The 20,756-nt window shown below is 38.9% G+C and overlaps 1 protein-coding gene across 12 annotated transcripts in view; it reads right to left on the bottom strand.

Moving 5' to 3' along the window:
• ROBO2 (roundabout guidance receptor 2) overlaps window positions 1-20,756 on the bottom strand; it is a 1,044,190-nt gene that overhangs the window by 46,763 nt on the left and 976,671 nt on the right. For 8 of the 12 annotated variants that reach the window (XM_042038141.1, XM_042038139.1, XM_042038146.1 and 5 more), the window contains 5 exons: window positions 16,828-17,010; window positions 7,722-7,764; window positions 6,029-6,156; window positions 1,479-1,760; window positions 975-1,100 (listed from right to left, as the gene is read on the bottom strand). In XM_042038141.1, coding sequence (XP_041894075.1) covers window positions 975-1,100; window positions 1,479-1,760; window positions 6,029-6,156; window positions 7,722-7,764; window positions 16,828-17,010 — 762 coding nt within the window. The remainder of the gene's footprint in view (window positions 1-974; window positions 1,101-1,478; window positions 1,761-6,028; window positions 6,157-7,721; window positions 7,765-16,827; window positions 17,011-20,756) is intronic. The other 4 variants (XM_042038144.1, XM_042038149.1, XM_042038147.1 and 1 more) reach the window with 1 other exon arrangement.

The raw sequence follows: 20,756 nt of genomic DNA, 5'->3' as shown, positions 1-20,756 counted from the left end.
CTCACTCAAATCAGCTAATGCTCCCCCTTGAGAACACAAGACTTGCAAACACATTTGGCTATTTGAATGATGGGCCAATGATTAGAGGCTTCTTATCTCAAGATTCAATTTGAATAGCCATTTAAATTGACATAAAGAAGACATTGCTAGGTTTGGTCTGTTACTGTGATGACTGCTCCAGCTTAAAGAGGAAATTCAAAAGGCTGTGGATATAGTTTGAATATCAAAATTAAGTCCCTTCAGCTCTTTCCTATTTCAGCTAGGTGAAATCACAGATTTTAATTTTAACTGCTGCCTTTTCAGTTTTTCTCTTAACCAAAAAAAAAAAAGACAGCTATACATAACATAAGCAACAAGTAAGCAAAATTAAAGAAATCAAGGGAAAAGGTGTGTTCAAATATAATACACAACCACATGTACTATGATCATTTTCATCTGATGAAAATGCATCATGTTTCCAATAGAACATGCAGCACACACATAAATACATCCTGCTTGTATGCAGACTTGGAACAATTTGTTGAAACCCCAGTGAACTTTCAGGGCCCTACAATTATTTCCAAGCTGCTTCACTGAAGAACAGCATATAGAAACAGCTCGTGAGAGTGGGAGATCTGTTAACAACTCAATAAAAATATTAATCTCCTCATGAAGTTCAGCGTGGGGAGACCTATAAACTGAGGATGGATGAAGAAATACGTTTGCTCCATAGACTGTGTCAGGGAAAGGATGTGACAAGGAGAGGCTGGCAGTTGTGCCGACAAGCACCACATGGTAACTCTCCAGTTATCCCCAAGAAGGTTCTGCAAAAGGTTTTCGGCTTCAGTAGAGTCCCATGTGACATTGTTTGCTGATGGGCAGGAAGTCTCATGATTATCCTCAACTGGTGCCTGGGAGGTCTTCTGCCTCCCTGGCGAGCCGCTCGCCAACACCCCTCCGTCCCTCACTCCCCTACGCACGGCGATGGAACCAACCTGAGAGGCTGCCACTCCTTTCGGAGCTGTTGTGGGAGCTGGTGGTGCTGAAATCCTGTGACTGGTTGTGTGGCAATCTATTAGCCAGTCCCTCAGCCACCCGGTAGTCAGGGATGTAAAGCAAGGCTAAGGGTTAAACGGCAGAGGTCACAGTGGCATCGTGGGATTAGTCGACAGCACAAGCACATGTGACACATGCAGTTAGCAAGTCAAGGGCAGATGGCGTGGGGTGGCAGGTTTTAACTTGGTTATTTTTAAAGGTACACCTACCCTAGCCTAATGGAAGGCAGATGGCTTGGTGACTAGCACAGGACAAAGAGCATTAAAAGCACAGTGCAATGTATTTTGTGATCAGGTGAGGTTCAGCACGCATGCAAGGTGTGCAAGCACTAGTTCAGGTCAATATGAACAGCGTCTCACAGAGCTAAAAATAATTTTCTAATTCATGCACAGATGATACACTACATAAAGCCAAGGGCTCTGGAAAATAAAAGCTGTAATTACCATTGTTGCCTTTGCCTTGGTCTGGGAGAGAGTAACCAAATCCCATGAGGTCATTTTTTTGTTGAATTGAGCTTTTCCACTGCGGATCTGGTAAATCGACAGCCAGCTCGTGGATGCTGTTGGAATGCAGGATCTGGGTGGTGGCATACGGCGTAGCCTGAGTTATTTGACTGGAGCTGTTGTAACTGGTTTTGGTGGTGAAGTCGATGCTGCTGTAAATGGCTCCATCGGAAAGCATGGTAGCAGTTTTGTCCCCTTGCCCTGGCACTGGTGGCAGCACATCTGTGGTGAACACAGGGGAATGAAACAAATCGTTGATGCACAGGAAGCCTGAAAGTAGCAAGGTTTAAGCTGAGAAATAAACGTGTCATTTTGCACGTTTGCATTTCAGCCGAGACAGGTCCATGAGCCAACGAAGGGGAGATGATGTACAACCATCGCCAAGCTATCAGCAGCTGTGACAGGCCTACCACTTGTCCTTCACGTCTCACTGCCTAAAACCATCTTTTTTTTCCCCCCATACCTTCAGCTGTGAAAGTGAAGTTTGGAATATTTCTCTACTGAAGAATGTTTTCAATTGTTCACTCTATGTCAGAACCAATGAAACTGTCTGGGCTTCAGGGAAATGATGAAAGGAGAGAATTTACAAATCACAGAGGGAACTTGCCCAGCAAATACGTAGAAGAACTCCCAAAGCAATTTTTTAAGGGCATCACCTTGATTTCCTTGAAGTTTTTTGCATTAGTTTATCTAATTTTCCCTTTGACACTAGCCAGTACATTTCTTCTTTTCCACAAAAGAAAAACCTGGCAAAAACAAGTTGTTCCTGATATGTGAAAGAAATTCTGTTATTCTGAATGGATTTAGGTGATCAGTCCCTCAAAATGGCAAAGCAATGTTGATAATGAAGAACAACTTGTTCAAAAACTCCAGTACATCTACCTGAAAACCATTACAGCATATTAACTAAATATCTGCTGAATTTTCACCATATTTTGAATCCTATCCCACACTGCAATTTTTATCTTTAATCAGTTAGATTGGCAGTCTCTCTCCTTACTAAAGTGACCTTTTCTAGTGGAATACTACATCTAGAAACTGAGACTAGTGAAGTGTGAAGAACCTAATGATGACTGGCATGATGTCCCAAGGAGAACCACAGCTCAGCAGATAACCCTCCTTCCTTCTCTCTCAGAGGGCAATATATCAAATGGTACTATCTTCACAATTTATTTAGACTCTGAAAAGTTGAATCAACTCCAGAATGTGCTTCTTAAAAAATTGCTTCATTTACATGCCATTTTCTTTCTACAGCCAGATGGCAGATACGGGTTCCAACTGTTAGATCATACTTGAGATAATGCGTACTCCTACAGTGAGGATGTTCAGATCCCATTCTAGGGATCACAGACATTTTTGTGTACCTTAAGCCCCAGAGAGAAAAGATGATTCTTGCACCTAGTCAAGGGTTTAAGCTCAGTTCCAGACTCAGATGTGGGTCTTGTGCAACCTCAGTGAATACAGTTGTTCTCTCACTGTCTCAAAGCCTTATCCAGCAATGAGATTGACACCATGGATTCCTCACACTATCTGATTTTTTGTTTGTTTTCCTTGGTTTGTTTGGGGTTTAGGTTTTTTTTGGTTCCTGGGACGAACATTTAGATCACAGAACTATTTTCTTTTGCATTCAAGTGTGTAACTGAACATTTCGACATGGACCCTAATAATATCTTCAGTCTCAGGGCAGCAACATAATATTAACAATAAATATGTCATTAGCAAATGCTCAGCAGAGACGCTGCAGAAAGAGAGATTAAATTTGGGTCTATCGGCATGATCTGGTTTTGCACAAAGCAGGGAAATGGGCACAATCAAGCATTTGAAAGATCTTAATTGTATTAACTTATATCTGCAGATAAATTGGAAGTGCAAAAAACCTACAATTAATGCAAATTACAGCCCGTATTTCAAAATCAGGTTGTTACTGTTACTATCTATCTGCACACATGCAGTGTGCTTTCCAGGGGCAGTACACAAACAAAAATGCATCTATGTGCAAAAGAGATGTGAGAGACAAGTGCAGTCCTATCTTTCTTGCATTTCATCCACAATATCAACATTTCTCCTTTCCACAATCGGTTTCATCAGAGTATAATGGCTTGAAGTTTAGTAAATAAATTCTGTTGTTGATGTATAAAGTGAAGTAAATCCAGCTCAACCTGTCTGTGTTGGATTTGAAGACTCAAGGAAGTAAAAACTAGCGAAATGCTCATCTCTGAATTACTCAGACATACATCTGTCTTTTAGAGCATATTTCTGGCAACTGAAGAGGTATCATCTCTACACAGCCATTTTAAAACGGAGAACTATTCATGTGCACACACTTGAAAGGGAAGTTGCATAGCTTCCCACCAGCCAAGGACTTTCAGTCATTCTTACTGATAAGCTGAGGTTCTCCAGACATTCTGGGAATTTTCAGTACAAGCACAGATTACTTTTTTGACCCCAGTGAGATGTACACATTAAGCACTCAAAGAGCCATTAAGTAGAGATTTTACAAAGTGCCACAGTCAAACAGTAGAAGTCAAGTGTGATGTTCCCAGCAAGTTGTCATAGCAAAAACACCACACTGTACATTTCAGACCAAAGATGAAGACACACTTCTCAATGGAGACTTTCCCCCAAACCCTCCAAAATCCAACTTTTGTTTGTAACTCTTGAGATAAATTAAATATCTCAAATTTTTGTGCAGGGAAGCTCCTTCTTGCTGCCTTGGAGATGCAATACCATTTTGTGGCCTTACATGACTCCAAACCTAACCTGTGCTTCCCACTTACAGCCTTGCTCTCAAATGCCTACCTAGGACAGTGGATCTCACTCTTAAGGGAAATGTTAGGACTGCCTGCCTCAGTTTCTGAGTTTCCAGGGTGACTGATTGTCACCCTACTCTTTTTAAAATTCTTACAGAACGTTTATATTATCACAGACCTTTTAACCAGTAAAAGAGGCCCAAATTCTATCTATATAGTTAATATTCCATCTCTACATGTTAAAATATTTCTAATTCATCTTTAATGTGGAAACATCTAATCTCAGCTGCTGAAACTGATAGGGATAAGTGATCCCAAGCCAGCCAGGATAAAAGTTTTAGCTCAACTGTAAAGATCATGGGTGGAATTAAGCTGCTGAATTTCAAAACATAACTGTTGTTATCTCTTGCATGAATTTGGACCTATGCCTCATCCACACTGAGGCCAAAAATTTTAAAAAATGCTTCCAATTCCAGTCATATAGAGCCAAATGCTAAAAGAAAATGGTAATTTTTCTGTATTATGTGAGCTTAAGAAAAGATGGAAAAGTACTGAAGGGTTTTGTTTTCAAGATATTCACAACAAAGAAGCTGGCAGAAATTCAGTTGCCTTGTAAATATTATCAAAATTTTTGCTTACTTTTAAATATTTTTGACAAGAACTTTGTAACATTTTAATACAGAATATAAATCTAGTGTATTTTGTTGTAATTTTAAGTCACAGTAGTCAAACCACAGGCAAGAGGTTTTGCTTGGGAATGAATAACCAATATGAGGGACGGTCTTTAGAAGCAGATTCTGGTCCAAAGCTGAATTCTTTTCACATTTATCAGTTTGATGGTTTTATAGATTTTTTCTTGAATTTTAATGCGATTTTGATGTATAGTGTCGTCTTGATTTTTGTTTATCTATTTATGTCTTAAAAATATTTATATACTCATTTACATTAGGAAGTCTTCTCCTGGACACCAGTATGCAGAATTAGCTGTGTTTTCACAGAAACCAAGGAAGTAACAGAGAGATGTGAATTTTACTATGACTTTTAAAAATCCCAATTCTACATCTTAAAATTCCCATTTGAGTTAAATGTTTGAAAGGAAATAATGCCTCTAAAGATTCATCATTGTAACAATACATCTTTACCTCATTCCCCCAAAGGTGCTTTCTCAAGTCAAAATGGCAACAAACCCCTAAAAGATCTAAATAGTTCCCTTTTATGTATCCTTTCTTCCAATGAAAAAGAAATTTGCTTAAGACCTTTGAGGTTTTCTTCACAGATTATGGTTGAGACCGAGAGCAGGCCCTCAGCAGGAAGAGGACAGGGAAGGTGACAGCAACAAAGTTCTCATGTCCTTCTGTTGAAGCAACATCCTTCCTGCATCCCCTGTGTTCTCCTCCGCTCTTAGGGACATACTCCATCCCTGGCTACACTGCCCTGCACAGCACATTGCTCATCTCCACATGAAAGGGAATGAGGTTGAGACACAAATACATTTCTCTTGACATCGTAAGCAGACCCTGCCTCACCACTGCAGGGCAAATGACAAACTAGACCTACATTTTAAAGAAGTAAGAAGAGATAAAGCAAAAGGAACATTTTAAAATCAATTTTCAATCAAATCTAGAAAGAAACACATAGAAAGAACTATAATGATAAAAATATTATACAGTATTCATCATAGATGTTAATTAATGGAAGCCTATTTTATAATATTGGGTGACTTAATTAAAGGAAACCTACCTCCACGACCAAAATTCCCAAGGTCATTGGGTCCACTAGTGCTGTTATTTACTGGCAGACTTGTGGCAGGCCAAGAGTCTGCAAGCCAAGGATAACTGGGGTCACTGGCATTCAACAGACCTGGTCGACTGAAGCAGAATAAGAAAAAGAGATATACACACAAATATATACATGTATATATCTAAAATTACAACATCTGTGAGACAAGTAGTGAAGGAAGAGGGTATATTACTGTTCTTCTAGGTTCTTCACAGGTAACTAACAGTTTAGGAGACTTTAATTTATTTCAAATTACAATTGTATAGCCTTTGATGATTTAAAGACCTTGAGCAGTTAATTAAGGTTATATACAAATCAACTTTGTCAGTAGAAGTGGGACTAGGCATCCATCGTGACTCTGCCAGAATCCAAATGAACTCCGTTGTCTGTGTGAAACAGGAGTTAGGCAGCACCATTATGGGATCCTATGCCAGGGCTGAATGATAAATTACCACCTCAAGGGAGCCATCACTCAAACTGATTGCTCCATATCAGCCATTTCCAGGACTTTGGGCCACTATTTCTTCCTTCCCTTGCATCCCAAATGCATGCCTGTCATCTACAGGCTGGTAACTCTTTCTTTGAGCACTCTTGGATGGTTTAGAGGCAAACAGGTTTGAGAAGGATTAATGGGAAGTCCACAGCTATCTCTATGTGCCACTACTGCATGGCTTTTATATCCCTGTATTTCCCAGCTTTGAGAGCAGCCTTAAACAGGGAGCATGGTGAAAGAGAAGGCACACTCGGGCCATAAGGCACCGTGTCTCTCTCACCCCAGGATAAACAGAAATTTAGCAAGGCAGGTGGATTGTTTGTATTTGTATTTAGCAGGGAAAACAAATCATTTGCTGCAGACCCCCTCTTCTCCCAAATGAAAACAAAAAGGCGTCCACAGTTCTGCAGTTTTCCTAGGTTATTAAAGCACTCCTGAAGTTGGAGCAACATCTCCGATCATTGAACATTATAGACCCCTGCCTGGAACAATCCCTAAGAGAAACATCGGTTTCTATGGAAACGGCAATAAGACGACCCAGCCGCATTCTTGCCACATCTACTCGCTCTCATTAGGCCTAATCTCTTTTTGCTAAAATATTGATTAAACAGGAGATTGGAAGTTATTACCAGGGCCTAATTACAATCTCCATATTGGCAAAGGGAAAATAGATGAGGATATATGGGCCCGTTATCAGCTTTTATCAATTTCAATTGAGTAGCCAAAGTTGTGGAATCCAGTCCTATCAATCTACAGCCTATTCATCATCCATGAATCATTTATTTCGTGATCGATTAAGTGTAATTGTTCACTCACAGCAATTTAGGGGGAGCCAATAAGGAGTCTTAAACAACAGCAACTTCATTTGCTAATGTCTAATTAATGCAATAAACATCCCAGTAACAAATGAACACATTCTTTGTGATATTTACTACTCATTTCTTCCAGGACATCTGGGAGATATGAAACATCTGGGCTTGCTTCTTCCAAAGTGCACAACAGATAGGTCATTAAACCTTGTGGTAAGGTAGTTAACTCCTCCTAGCACTATCAGTCTTCACAATGATGGGATATGACCCAAGTGCATCACCTATAGCATTTTTCAGATCCCTTATTTTAAAAATAAACACAGGGGAAAGACCTTTACACAAAGAAACATACCTTCCATTGCTCATTAGTCCTCCATCTCCTCTTTGGAAAGTGACTGTGTTTTGGTTGGAAAAAACAAAACAAACAAACATACACGCACACACATATAAGACAGGGAAAAATCAATTAGTAATAATTAAAAGTAACAATTCAAACTGCTCAGTGTCCGAGGTCAGGGGTCTCTTGGCATCATCCCATAACTAAGTACAGAAATGATAAGAAGAGGCTCAAGTGCATCAGGGCTACAGTTCACTTAGGATTTCACTGCACATTACTGATTGACACCACCTTGCTCTGTACCTTGCAAGGCAAAGCAGCCACCTGGGCAAAAGGCCTGAATTCACCACAGGCCCCTTCATATGACTTTGTGTTGCAAGTCTGAGCCATGTGATGGAATTGTTTTCTTGGCATGCTTCTGCTTCAGTACATAATGACATTGCAGCAGTGAGTTAATAACATCATGTCGTAATGCAGTAATATAATGTCACCACACAAATATGCCATTTCCCAGGACAAACACAAAGAGGTGGCAGCTCTATTACAGCTGAAGAGATGGAAAAAAGCATCCAGCCGCACCTTTTCCATTAGAAGTACAGTTTAAGAACTAGCACCCACACATAAATGCATACATGCCAGTGTGTCTGGGAAGAAAAAGTGTTTCCAGTCTTCCATCCATGGAGGATGCCAAGGACATAATCAGAGGGAGATAGTTGTTTTTATGTCTCCATTCACAGCTGTTTGACAAAACCAGCCTCTCCCTTATCTACCTTACTAACAGGATTACATTTCAGGGCAATATGGGTAAACCCACATTACTGGTGAGATCTTAATTGACAACATTTGATGGTCCTTTTTGAAACACTGAAAAAATATTTTGAATCAAGGCCAACAGACTACTCTGGTTCTCAGTGGCAATATCCCATTATTTATTGTCAGGCATAGATAAGGCAGATTATTAAATTATACCAATGTCCTGGACACCTGCCTCCTTACAGGCCACTGACTGGATGAGGGCTTGAATTTTAGTGAGGAATGGAAGAGTTTGTAAATTTAAGATAGCTTAATTTAAGATAGACCTTCATTTGGAAATACTATTTACCTTTGTAAGACAGGTGTTCCCATCATTAAAATATATCTCCCACAGTATTTGCAATAGTTTCCAAGTGTTAGCCCAAATTACACTAACTCAGGATTAGGCTTCCTATTATACACTATTCTAATCAGACAAAGTTACTGCACGCAATAGGAATTCTGTGTTCATTAAAAAAATAAGTGATGACATAAAGCCACTGGGAAAACCCTTCTGATACCTTATAGAATCCTGGTTACTTTATTAACTCCTAGGGTAATTTCACAGTGTACACTCAGCAAAGGGGACAAAACTGGCCCCTCTGGAAGCTCTGCTGGAAGAATAGCAGGGTGATTAATTATCCTTCACTGCACAGCAGACTAATACCAATATCAGAAAATCACTGCAGTCATATGTCACATCAAAATGGTTAATAGCTGAATTTTGAAAGGGTGTAATCAAACCAATTAATGAAAAGAAAATCAAAATGCAAGTATGGAAAGTACTAAATAAAGGTCTGCTTTGAAAAACAAGACGTGGTAAAACATTGTGGGTAATTAATTTTAGAGGCAATGCTACTTTCATTCACGTGGTACCTAACAGGCTGTCAAATGACTGTACCACTCATTGCTTAAAAGTGAATAATCTGAAGTGCTGTGCATATCATATGTGGATATGCGAAGATGCAGATACTGCCTGGCTTTGTTTCCAAGTATCTTGGTCAAAAGTACATTAGATGCTGTTTCCTTTTTCCTCCTCTCCTCCAAATTTAATACTTGATTTCTCCAACTTTCTGCATTTGTCAAAGTGACAAGAAATAAGGAAAATGAGAAAAAAGGCTTGTTCAGTAACAACTTTTATAAATAAAGTTTACAGATCTAAGGGAACTGCAGCAAAACATATTTTCTGAAAACTGCTTGGATTAATGCTCTTGTTTAGACTGTCATCCACGAGAAATTATTTTGAAGTAATTTGTTGCCACTCGTATAGCACATACAGGTGTGTGAGATTCTAAAAGTGCACGTCCTACGGAGGAAAAAAACCCCAACAATATTTGCGGTCTACAAAATATTTCTATCCCTGTGTACCTTTATAAAACAAAGCTAATACGGAGGAGCTGGCTGGATTTCAGCAGTATTTGCCTGACACATTTTATTTTCTGTGTAGGCAGGTATGGAAAAACTCCCAGGCATGCTGTGAGAAAAGTATCAAGAAGACATGATATAGAGACCTCTTTGCTAGAGCCATAATTGCTGCAGATGTGCTGTGGCATAGGAGATTGCTGAGGAAAAAACAAGAATCACAGAATTTGCTCCTTTTTCTTCCATGTGTCCTGATGGTAGGAACTGTTGCCTTTTTTGTTTCTTTATTAATTTCCTGTGTTAAATAATCTTACGCCCTCCCAATATAAGCATCATCTTTAGAAGAAAGGTTGAGTTTGCAGTGACATTGTTTTTCCTAGGGAAGACTGAGTCTGGTTTATGTGATGTGCATGGAGCTAGGAAGGAAAACAGGTTTTTTCATTTACCCTTCACCCTGTATACCAATGTACACATGGTTATAATCTCAATGAGAAAATAAACAAGAAAGCATTTTACTTATTTAATTCTTGGTGTAAAAGGCTTTGGAATATCAACTAAAATTGATAAAATTCCTCTAGAAGTGTGGCCATGTCACCGGGATGCTACAAAACCCCCCCATATTCCTGATGCCACCCATAAATGGGCTACCTGAGGTTGGATAGAGAAGGTGCCTTTCTTTTAGCATCAATGTTGTGAAAGGCAAGACAGCTAACAACGGAAGATATGGTCAGGCTGCCAACACAAGGACTATGTTTATCATTCCTGCCATACATTTTGTCAGCATTTTTGCCTGCAGTTTGATTTCTGCAATTACAAAACAAGTCTAAACGCCTGAATAGGAGCATCCTTAATGCAATGCAGGCTTGTAGATGTCACTGTAAAAATAAAACACACAGACAGCTGGCTTTATTCATCCTGTCTCCACTTCAAAAAGCAGCAGAGCAATTTCAAGGGGCAATGTAAGAGGAGGAAGGGAAGGATGCCCCTATAACTGACCCACCCATCTCCCTCGCTTTTTATCACCAAGGAAGCAAAAAAGCTCTTTCAGCAGTCTTTGCATCTGATACATGTTCTTAGAAAGGCTGAAGACCTGCAGGGATGAGATTGGTTTTCAAAAGAAGATGAAAAAGTAACCTCTGCATAGAGAGGTTTTGAAGGAATCCCCACTAGCTTATACTTCAAGGACTGCAAAAATGCAGAAATATAATTCAAAGTGCATTTTAACTGCATAAATATTTCAGGAAATTATATTGTATATATATGTATGAAAAACAGCATAAGTTAAGGAGCTTTTCACACGCTTTTTATTAAATATATAAGGAGGTACCAAAACCATTTACTAATATTATCTGACAAGGTTAAACTTAATCTTCATGCCTGCTAGAACTGGAAAAATATGAATGTATAGTAAGTCGACATTCTGAGGCAAGGAAGCTTTAGAAAGCTTTAGAAAGCTTTCTGTACGCCTATCTCTAGTAGGCCACATTTTCCTAGTGCAAATGAAAACTTTAATGTTGCCAGCCAAGTCTCATTCCTTTTACTGATAAGCTGTTCCTCAAATATGAATGTAGATTAATCCTCTTTAAATAAGCATTAACTCAGAGCAGATAATCAGCACATAAAAATTCCATCAAATCTTCTGTCTACCTTTGGATGATTCTGTCATATAGTTTATCCTCATTTAACAGTTTCGGGAGATGCACATAAAATGTGTAGTGTTCCATGATTCTCTATCTATTTTTAATTTGTTTTCTATTTACTGAGTTTCATAAAATCTTTAATCCCGAGGAGCACTAGTCACTAAATAAGCTTACCTACTCATAAGTTAAAATACATATTTACTTTTTTTGCATGACTGATGGCCTAGACACTTGAAAACACCTGAATATTCTGGTGAGTGGGTACTGGCACAACAAGCTTGAGGGCAGAGGAAAGATAAGCAGATAAATGAAATTTCTTTTTTTTTTTTCCTACAAATGGATTCCATCCCTTTTCACAGAAACTTGAAAAAAGAATTGCAACCTCCAATATAAAATACACAAATTATGTTCTGTTGCTGTAATACAATATTGAAATAATCCATCTGTTATACAAGAAGTGGTCAGATATGTCTTTTGTGCCATGTGTCTTTGTATCACATAGAAGCCCACCTTGCATGTTTATTTCCAGGCAAACGGAGTAAAGGGTAACCATAAAAATACAACAAACAAACAAAAAAATCCCAGTGCAGCAGTACTTTAGCTTTCACACAAACTCACAAAAGTAAGACCAATCCATCCTTTATATTACAGGAGAGATGGCTGAAAAGGGGCAACAGTTGTGTTTAGTGTCTCTGCCAAATTTGGTTTTGCTGAGAGTATGTCACAGTCACAAAAATGCGTGGTCCTTGTACAGCTGCAGATGATGACACTACTGCTTACCAACAGTAACCTAACAAACGTATTAGCTGAATTTTATGTTTTGTAGCACTGATATTACTGAGAACCAAGGCCTGGTGAGTCATGGTGGAAAGGGAAGTGGAAGAACAGTGATCTACAGAATTGTGGCTCAATAACTACTGGAGTCAGTTCAACTGAAAATAACAAAAGAGATTTGGCTATGATTATCAATGTCACTTTATTTGTGACCCCCTCAGCCATTGATCAGTGCTTATGAAAATGTTCACAAAGACAGAAAGCTAAAAGTATTTAACTCAATCAGTTATTCTTCCCTGACACAAATCGTTATGAACTGCCTGACATTTGCTGTTTGCTCTTCTCTCACATGTTAACAGTGGTTTAGTCACAAAACAGAACTTGTACATCTTAGGAGCCTATTAATAGAATACAAACAACAAATGGTCCTAGTGAATGACCCATAAATCTGAAAATGACCTGAAAGAACATTTTTAGCAAGTAATTATAAAACTGCAAGATTTGGACTTTTAAATGACTATTTTTAGTGTTCTAAATTCTACACATAGGCAAATACAGATGAAGAAAAATAAAACAAAAAATATTCACATCAGAAATAACGGGATTTTTTTCTGTGTGTGAAATAAAGTAAGTATATGACTGTTCCACTAATAGATTTGATTCTCTACCACACAGTTAAATCTGTACATTCTGCAACAGTCTGGAGGAAGAATTTAAAGCAGATGTCTGAACAAAAAGTGTGTGTCTTCTAAAACCTGAGTCTATTAGGATAAATTCATCTCTAGTAAAAATTCATTGACAGCTGTCTCTGAGGAGATTCTGAAAGCTACATACCACTGTCTAAATAATTGCATCTAAACCCAAAGTGTTTCTGAATCATAACTTTGAGGGAACAACATACAGTTGTGAGTGTCAAACCTCCACAAGCATAGGTATGTCTTTCTAAATGATATTATCAAGTGAAAATTCAAATATTAGAGAATTAACAAAGTTTCCTGTGGAACTCTGGGTCTAAAGATAAGAAACATGCACTCTGTTCTGTCATAAGGAAAACCTTTTTTTTAAATTAAAAAATGTTTTTTGGACTCGACTACTGGACGACTTAGGTTCTCAATTCCTCCAAAGGTCATTATAAGCCAGGAAACAGAATAGTTCTACAAAGTCCACAAGATGTCAAAACTGCTTCTAAAAAAGAATGTTTTTGGCAGTACCTCCGATATATCCCAGTTGCCCAGCACATGTGGATCAACAGCACTAAATCATGCTCAGACCCTGTGGCTCCAGCCCAACCCCGTGTCATGCCAGTGCGTGCTACAAACACAACGGTGAAAATGCACCACAGTTCAAGACAGCTGACAGTCATAGGCACCAAATGCAAAGATGTATCATTTAATTTTGGAAAAAATCCTATGTTGTGTCTCAAAGAAAAGGCAGTTGAGTGTTTAGGGTGGGATGTGTTGTGCTATAGCTTACAGTAACCTGACCAAATCTGCCTGGAAGGTAGGGGAGCAATCCTGAGCCCCCAGAGCTTTTCCACAAGGACATTTCTCCCTCAGAATGTCTTGGGCTCCTGGGGCACACACCACCACCTTTGGTCATCTGCTCTTTCCTGCTAAGCTGAAGACCTGCTGTGGCTGAAGACAAGCAAGAGTCAGAGAGCAGCTACTGAGCATGAGGAGACAGCTCTGGTAAAGGCAACTGGGGGGCCAAACAATACGCCAAAAACTTGACAGGCTTCTGCTGGAAAATGCCAAGATTTATCAGCCTTTTACACTGTAACACTGAGGTACAATTAGTTTTGAGTTTCTAAATCTCGAGCTTAAGTATGAGAGCAGAAGCTAATTGTTTGTATTAATTATTACTATTAGTTGTATACTCTATTTTTCCTGGCTATCCATATATTGAATAAGCTGTTTGCAACCCGCTGTTTCAGCCACACTTCGTTTATGCTTCACATCTCTTTAATCATGCTTATGATAAAAGTCTACCATATGCTATCTTTGTTAGAGATAAGAAAAACAGGGTGCCAGCTCTGAGCTGGGTAGTAAGAAAAAACCCCAAATGTTTCAATTTCAAAAACCCTGTAAAGGCAATGAATGCATCAGTTAGTGACTAGATTGCTTGAAGGTCTGAACACCTCACAGTAAGGCAAACATCTACTAAACTAAGAGCTAAAGTAGAAGAAAGTTCCATTTCTCCTTTTGGATCTGCTAAACTGAGCAGTTTTAAAATCAAAATTCAGTTATATATGAATAATGCTTGTTTATGCTAAGTTGGTTCAAGCATCTGGTCCTGTAAATTACTTTCAAAACTGTATTTCAGAGAGTTAGATAAGTACGTATGCAGAATTATAGTGACAGAGACATTAATGGTGATAGATTTTACTTTTCCCTGGAATCAGAAGGAGAATTTATGCTCCATTTTGATCACAGATAAGCAGCCAGAGTATTTCTCTTTGTACTTGGGTTTGGTTCTGCATATTTCACATGTTCATAAACACTTTGGTAGCTAATGCTTGCAATGATGTGTTGGTAAGAGACAGACTAATGGACAGTACCTGCAGGGGTGAAGGTGAAGGACTGAACTGCAAAACAAGAAAGCAAACACATTGTGAGTTACACACCCTGACAAAAAGCGCTAATTGCAGGGTACAGGTTTCCTCTGGAAATCACTCAGTGGGGGTCGAATATCATAAGCAGGACATAACAGCTGAGCTTAAAGCACTGACCAGCCAGCAGCCAATGAGAAATGATGATTGGAAAGATGAGCAGTGAATTTTGACAGTCACATTTGAAGATTCTCTGTGTGGACATGCTGTTCTCCAAGTTGTAAACATTAGGATGAACTTTGAAGCATGATCTGTTATCTACTTTCCTTGCTGAAAGCATACACAATTTCATGATGCAATCAATGTTCACGTCACACTTAGATGCAGCAAATGCCATGAGAAGGAATGAGTTGCACGAGACACGCTGTTTATAATTACTTACAGGTATGCTCTTCAAGTAATAGAAGACTGCTCTCAATTCTCCCTCACCTCAAAATGCCAACTCACACACAGGATTAATAATTCTCCTTTTTAAGAAAAATCTAATCTCAGCTTGTGTCCAAAACTTTAGATAGGATTATTTCCTAAGATGAATAACAGAGCAGCTGTCTCTAGGATAAGAAATCTTGGGATCTAGAATGATATTTCCTATAAGCATATGTGTAAGTGTGTGAGATATACATTAATTTCTCAACACAACTTCCACCTCTCGGAGAGTAAAAGTCACTGCTATTAAAGGAAAGAAAAAAAATCACCTTGGGACAAAGCACAGCCCATGAATGACAGAGGTCATTTGGTGACACAAAGTGAGGTTCCACAAAAACCAAGAAGATCCAAAAGCCACTGGTCTCTCCTTTCTCTCTTTCCACTGCTCATCTGACATCTTCTTGTCCCTTTACTAAGCCAGTAGAAAACAAATCCAGCAGGAAGGACTGGAAACCAACATGGAATAGTTTCCTGCTGGTTTAGTGAGCCCAGTCAGGACCCTGAGGACTCTGACAATGGCTAAGCTGAACTGAGGACATTTTGGCTGTGACTGATTGTGGGTTTTCGGCAAGCTGTTGCTCAGCCATTTAGGGAACCTGAGTCCTTGGTCTCGCATTTGATAACTTGTAAATAGAAGGGCACTTGTGTAACTTCAGCATGATATAATGTCAACACTAAATATGTTGTGTCCTCAACTGAGCAGATGTTTTCTCTTTTTAAGTGTTAATAAGAACTACAAGAGAACCTACTGCAATATTTGAAGAATTGGGGTATTTTTTGTGTTAAATTAGGCTTCAGAGTAGACCATTTTATGACAGTTCACCTGACTTCCCAAAAATTCGTAAGAATCCTGAAAACAGAATAATCCACAAAACAAACAGGTTGGGGATAGATGAAAATATTTTCATCTGGCAAGTGTATTTAATTTTACAAATGTAGTTTTCAAAACCTAATTTATAACTGGAGCAAACATTTAATGAAAGAGAACATTCCAAGATGTTCTACCTCCAAGACAAAGCTATTTATGGCTTCTGCCTTAGGTAACTTTTGATCACACTTCTCTGTTAATACATCATTCTTCTCTTCTAGCTACAGGTATGAAGTCACTGATTAAGTACCTTCATTTATTTGCCATGCACATGGCTCCAGAGACATGGAAATGCACAGGAATGAAGGAGAAGACAAATACTCTAACTTTCAATGATGCTGCACTGCAAACAGAGTACCTCCTCAGCAAGGGGAAAGAGGAACAGCTAATCCCCTTTTTTACTCTTTTAATTCTAGATGTGCTGGAGATGTAAAAATACTGCCTTATGATAATGATGAAATGTGGTACCGAGCAATGCATTTAAAGCTTCTCATACACCAGCAATTTCACAGCATACATTTAAAACAAGCATACAGAAGTCACCCAGGACACTTTTGCCGTAAGTTCAATGTGGGTTTTAGGTAAGTTTAGTAGCCCCTGTTCCTTTCATGATAGCACCTGGTGAGATGGTAATAAAGTCACTGCTCTTACCAGCATAATTGCTGAGCCCCTTCCTCTTCTTTCTTCGCCAGTACAGCCAGATGCTGAAACCCATGAGAATGACCCAACATGCACCACCAATGCCAGCTATAAAGGCAGGCTGCTTGACCACATCAGTGATTTGCTCAGTTATGCTGTTGTTATTTTCGGTGATGACAACTTCATTGCGACCTCCTGCATGAGAGAAATTGAACAGAATACGGTAATTCCGGATTCTGTAACACACAGATGAACCACTACTACAAATTAAAATTTTAAAAAAAAACATAATGGGTCTCAAAAGAATTACCCACAGTAGAAGAACTTTAAGAAGTAGAAATGCACACCAGTGTTTCTAGAGAGTAAATCTATAGCCATTTTGCAGATATATATTTGCAAAGATAGACCTATAGCACACTCCCAAGTAATCTAACAGATGCCAGTCCAGAGCTTTTTTTTTAACAATATACATATTTGGTAGTTTGTTTTTCCATAATTATACACAGAATACAATAATGAGAAAATGAATCACAGGAAACTAATAAAAAAATAAATCAAGTAATCAATAAATAGCTTTTTCCAAATGAGTAATCCAAAACCAAAATATGCTACAACATCAGAAGGCCAAAAATTCTTACTTAACCCATTTGTTTTCCTTGAATACTGGTTTCCAAATTCAAAATAAACAAAAAAATAAATGCACTTTCCACTGGGGCAAAGATGCATTTTTCAGCAATTATTTCAAGGGGAAAATGGTTCATACAACTTCTAAGTGTACCATCTTTGACACAAAGCATAAAATTGCAGTTAACTGTAAGCACTGAACAATCACAGCAACAGATGCTATTTTTTTTTCACCTAGAATATGCATGACATTCTTAACATCAACCTGCAAGAAATAATTATTACTTGGAATATCAATTAAAGTGACATGCATCAAAGAATCACTATACAGGATCTTAGATTGTATATTACAGTAGAAAACTGTAAATTCCAGTAGATGCTCTCATTGGTTTTCTGCCCCTCTTTCTGTAAAAGGGAACTCTTCTAAAAGAAAAAGCTTGGTGTTTGGCTTGAAAACCAATGCTCAGAAAAATCTGAATGGAAATCCAGGAAATGCTAAGGATATAGTTCTATATCCTATATAGGGCCAGCACTTTCAAATTGTCAAAAATAGTTTAGTTTTTAAATTAGGAAATGCAGGACATATTTTTCTAAAAAAACCCCAAAATTTGATTCTATGTATGCTTTATAAAAACTGCCCAAATCTGCAGTTTTGAAATTTGTGAAAGATTATCCATCATTTCCGGTAAAAGCATTTATATAGCTCAATCCTTGAAATGTTTAGGCAATATTACCAGATGCCTGTATGCACGCTGAAGAGCTGCAAGAGTAGCTACTCTACTGAGACAAAGAAGATGCAAACACTATGATTCTCAATTATGAGACTCTATCACACACATAAAAGTAGTTGAACATTGCAATAAAACACTGAAATGGTTGCCTAGAGGAAATTATTAAAAGTACTGTATCATTATGCTGTGCTGTGAAAATGGACTTATTCCTTTTCTATAATTCAGTAATGGTTAGACTTACTCCTTCCAAAAGAGCAGCTCGCTGGCTTCAGCCTAAAGCCAGCACTCAGGGTCTCTGGCTAAAGCAGAGCCAAAAGCCTGACACTTCCAGTGCTGTTTCCACGGACACCTTTTTGCAGGTGACCCCGAGTTCACACCAGACATGTTTTGTAAAAGGGGATCCTGTGCAGAATGTCCCTCTGGGACTGGCTCTGCCCAGCACCACCCCTGCCAGGGTGCAGCTTGAGGCCCTCAGTGGTGTTCAGCTCCAGGCTGGGTTAATCGGGAAGAAATGCAGTGCCATTGCTATCACGCTGCTGATGACCCCGGTGAGTTTGTTAGGCTTCCTCTCTTTCAGCACCACGTCAATATTTAGCACTGCTGACTGTCTGCTTTTGCAATCAGACTGTGGAAGCTGTGCTAGAGCTTGGCTTGCTTTCAGTCGTTCTGGGCACGAAACAAAAACCAGGCTTCCAACAAGCAGAACATGTTCCACAGAAAGATGCTGCCAGACTATGCCTTCTAATGTACAAAAAGGCACTACACCAGTACTGGTGTCAGTCTATACTGGCCATGCTGGGAAGCTTCACTAGCATCAGGTTTGGGGAGCTGCAGCTGTCCTTTCCCATACTTGCATCTTTTGTCTTGCCACTGTCAAAGGCCCAATGGTTTCCAGGCCTGATGCAGTATGTGAGAATGAAACTGAGTGAGCAGCTGTGGCAAGAAAAGAAAGGAGGCAGCAGTGGCTGCTTTATCTGATTTTCCATGGTTTTTTCTGCCCATGGAACCAAACCATAGGTGCACCCCAGTGCTGAAAGAAGAAGTGCTGACAGTAAAACTAATAGAAAGGGGTTCTCTATGGCATGCTCTCCCAGACACAAAATCGATTTTCTAGTAGAAATCAGCATGGGAGTTGGAGTTGCTCTAATTACCATTAACTTGCAGTTAATTTCTGTGCCCTTTGGAGGAGAGGCCAAAGCAGTGGGACAGTGAGGAAACAGGTAGTGTTGGCACTGCTTCAGACACAGCCGTGCTACCAAAGAGAAGAGCAGGCAGGGAAGTACTCTGGAGACACCAGCTTTGGGAGTGGATGCTCCTCGATTCAAGAATGAGTTCTTCTCACAGAAGCCTCCAAAAACATCTGGTGATCCTGTCTTCTCTTAAGAGCAGAAAACAGTCTTTTGAAAACAGAGGATGTGGGAACAAACTGCAAAGAACCTGGGGAGAGGTTTCAGTGGGCTGTATGCTCTGCCTCTCTTCTAGGGGAAGATACATTCTGTCTCCAAAGTAACTTCTAAAGTTTGCAGTCTGGCTGTTTGCTCTTACCCTTCTGTGCCTAGCAATTACAACTGCAAAAGTAATAATTCATTTAAATGTCAAAATAACATATGCTTTGTGGATTTCATGATGGAAAAATAAATGGAGACAGATGAATGTTATCCACTGACTTTTGATAAAATTAATATAATTGTTGGGGGTTGGGGAAACAAACAGCATTACTCTTGTACTTCTTAATATAATATTTAAGCAGAAGTAATAAATATGTCATCCAAGGTAGCAGTGTACTATTTCATATACTGCAGGTGGTTCTGTAACAATGCTGTCAGTTCAACTAATTAGAACATAGACAAGGGAAGTGTGCGACCTGTAACGCTCCATTGTTCCTGAAGACAAAAACATAATGAAATATAATGTCTTCCTCTCATTGGAGAGTAATGAAGAACAAAACTAATTTGTCGGACCAAAAATTAATTAGACACATCAGATTCGATTGTACCTATTACTGTGAAAGTTTGCAGCTGTTCCTCATATTATTATGCCAATGATGGAATGTAAGAGGGAGCAGGCCAACTGATGAAGAGAAATAATAGCTATAGCATTAACCAGCATTTCCCTTATCTCCAATTTTATTTCTAGTTTTCCAAGGGAATGTGTTTCAGCGTGTCATTAGTGATCATAAAAGTTTTATTCTTGATTCTCTTTGAGTCTTCCATAAAATTTTTCAACATCCTGCTTCAAGTATGGGCACAAGATTCCTGTAACAGTGAGACAATTTCTAAATAAGGGAATAATATACTTTGTACTGCTCCCTATTTTCCTGTTTTTACTTTGTGGATTGTCACAGGTCTGTTATCTAAAATTATTCTGGGAGGCCAGTAGCTGATTATCCACCATGAAAACCAGTTATTTTCAGAAAAAAACCCAAACCAACTTTTTAGAAGAATGAATCCTGTATTTAAAAATAACATCTTTCTTTTTATACACTGTACTCTGTATTTCGTGACTATTAAGGTTTTACCGCTTAGAAATACAGCTTAGCTCTTCTGCACCACTGACCTGTTCTCTCCATAATTCAGCATTTCTGGA

The sequence above is a fragment of the Corvus kubaryi genome, unplaced genomic scaffold, assembly GCF_017639235.1.
Source record: "Corvus kubaryi isolate FWS band 111438036 unplaced genomic scaffold, C.kubaryi_AGA036_p1.0 37391, whole genome shotgun sequence".
NCBI lineage: Eukaryota > Metazoa > Chordata > Aves > Passeriformes > Corvidae > Corvus > Corvus kubaryi.
The sequence above is the reverse complement of the archived record's forward strand: the minus strand, read 5'-3'. Positions and strand labels throughout refer to the sequence as shown.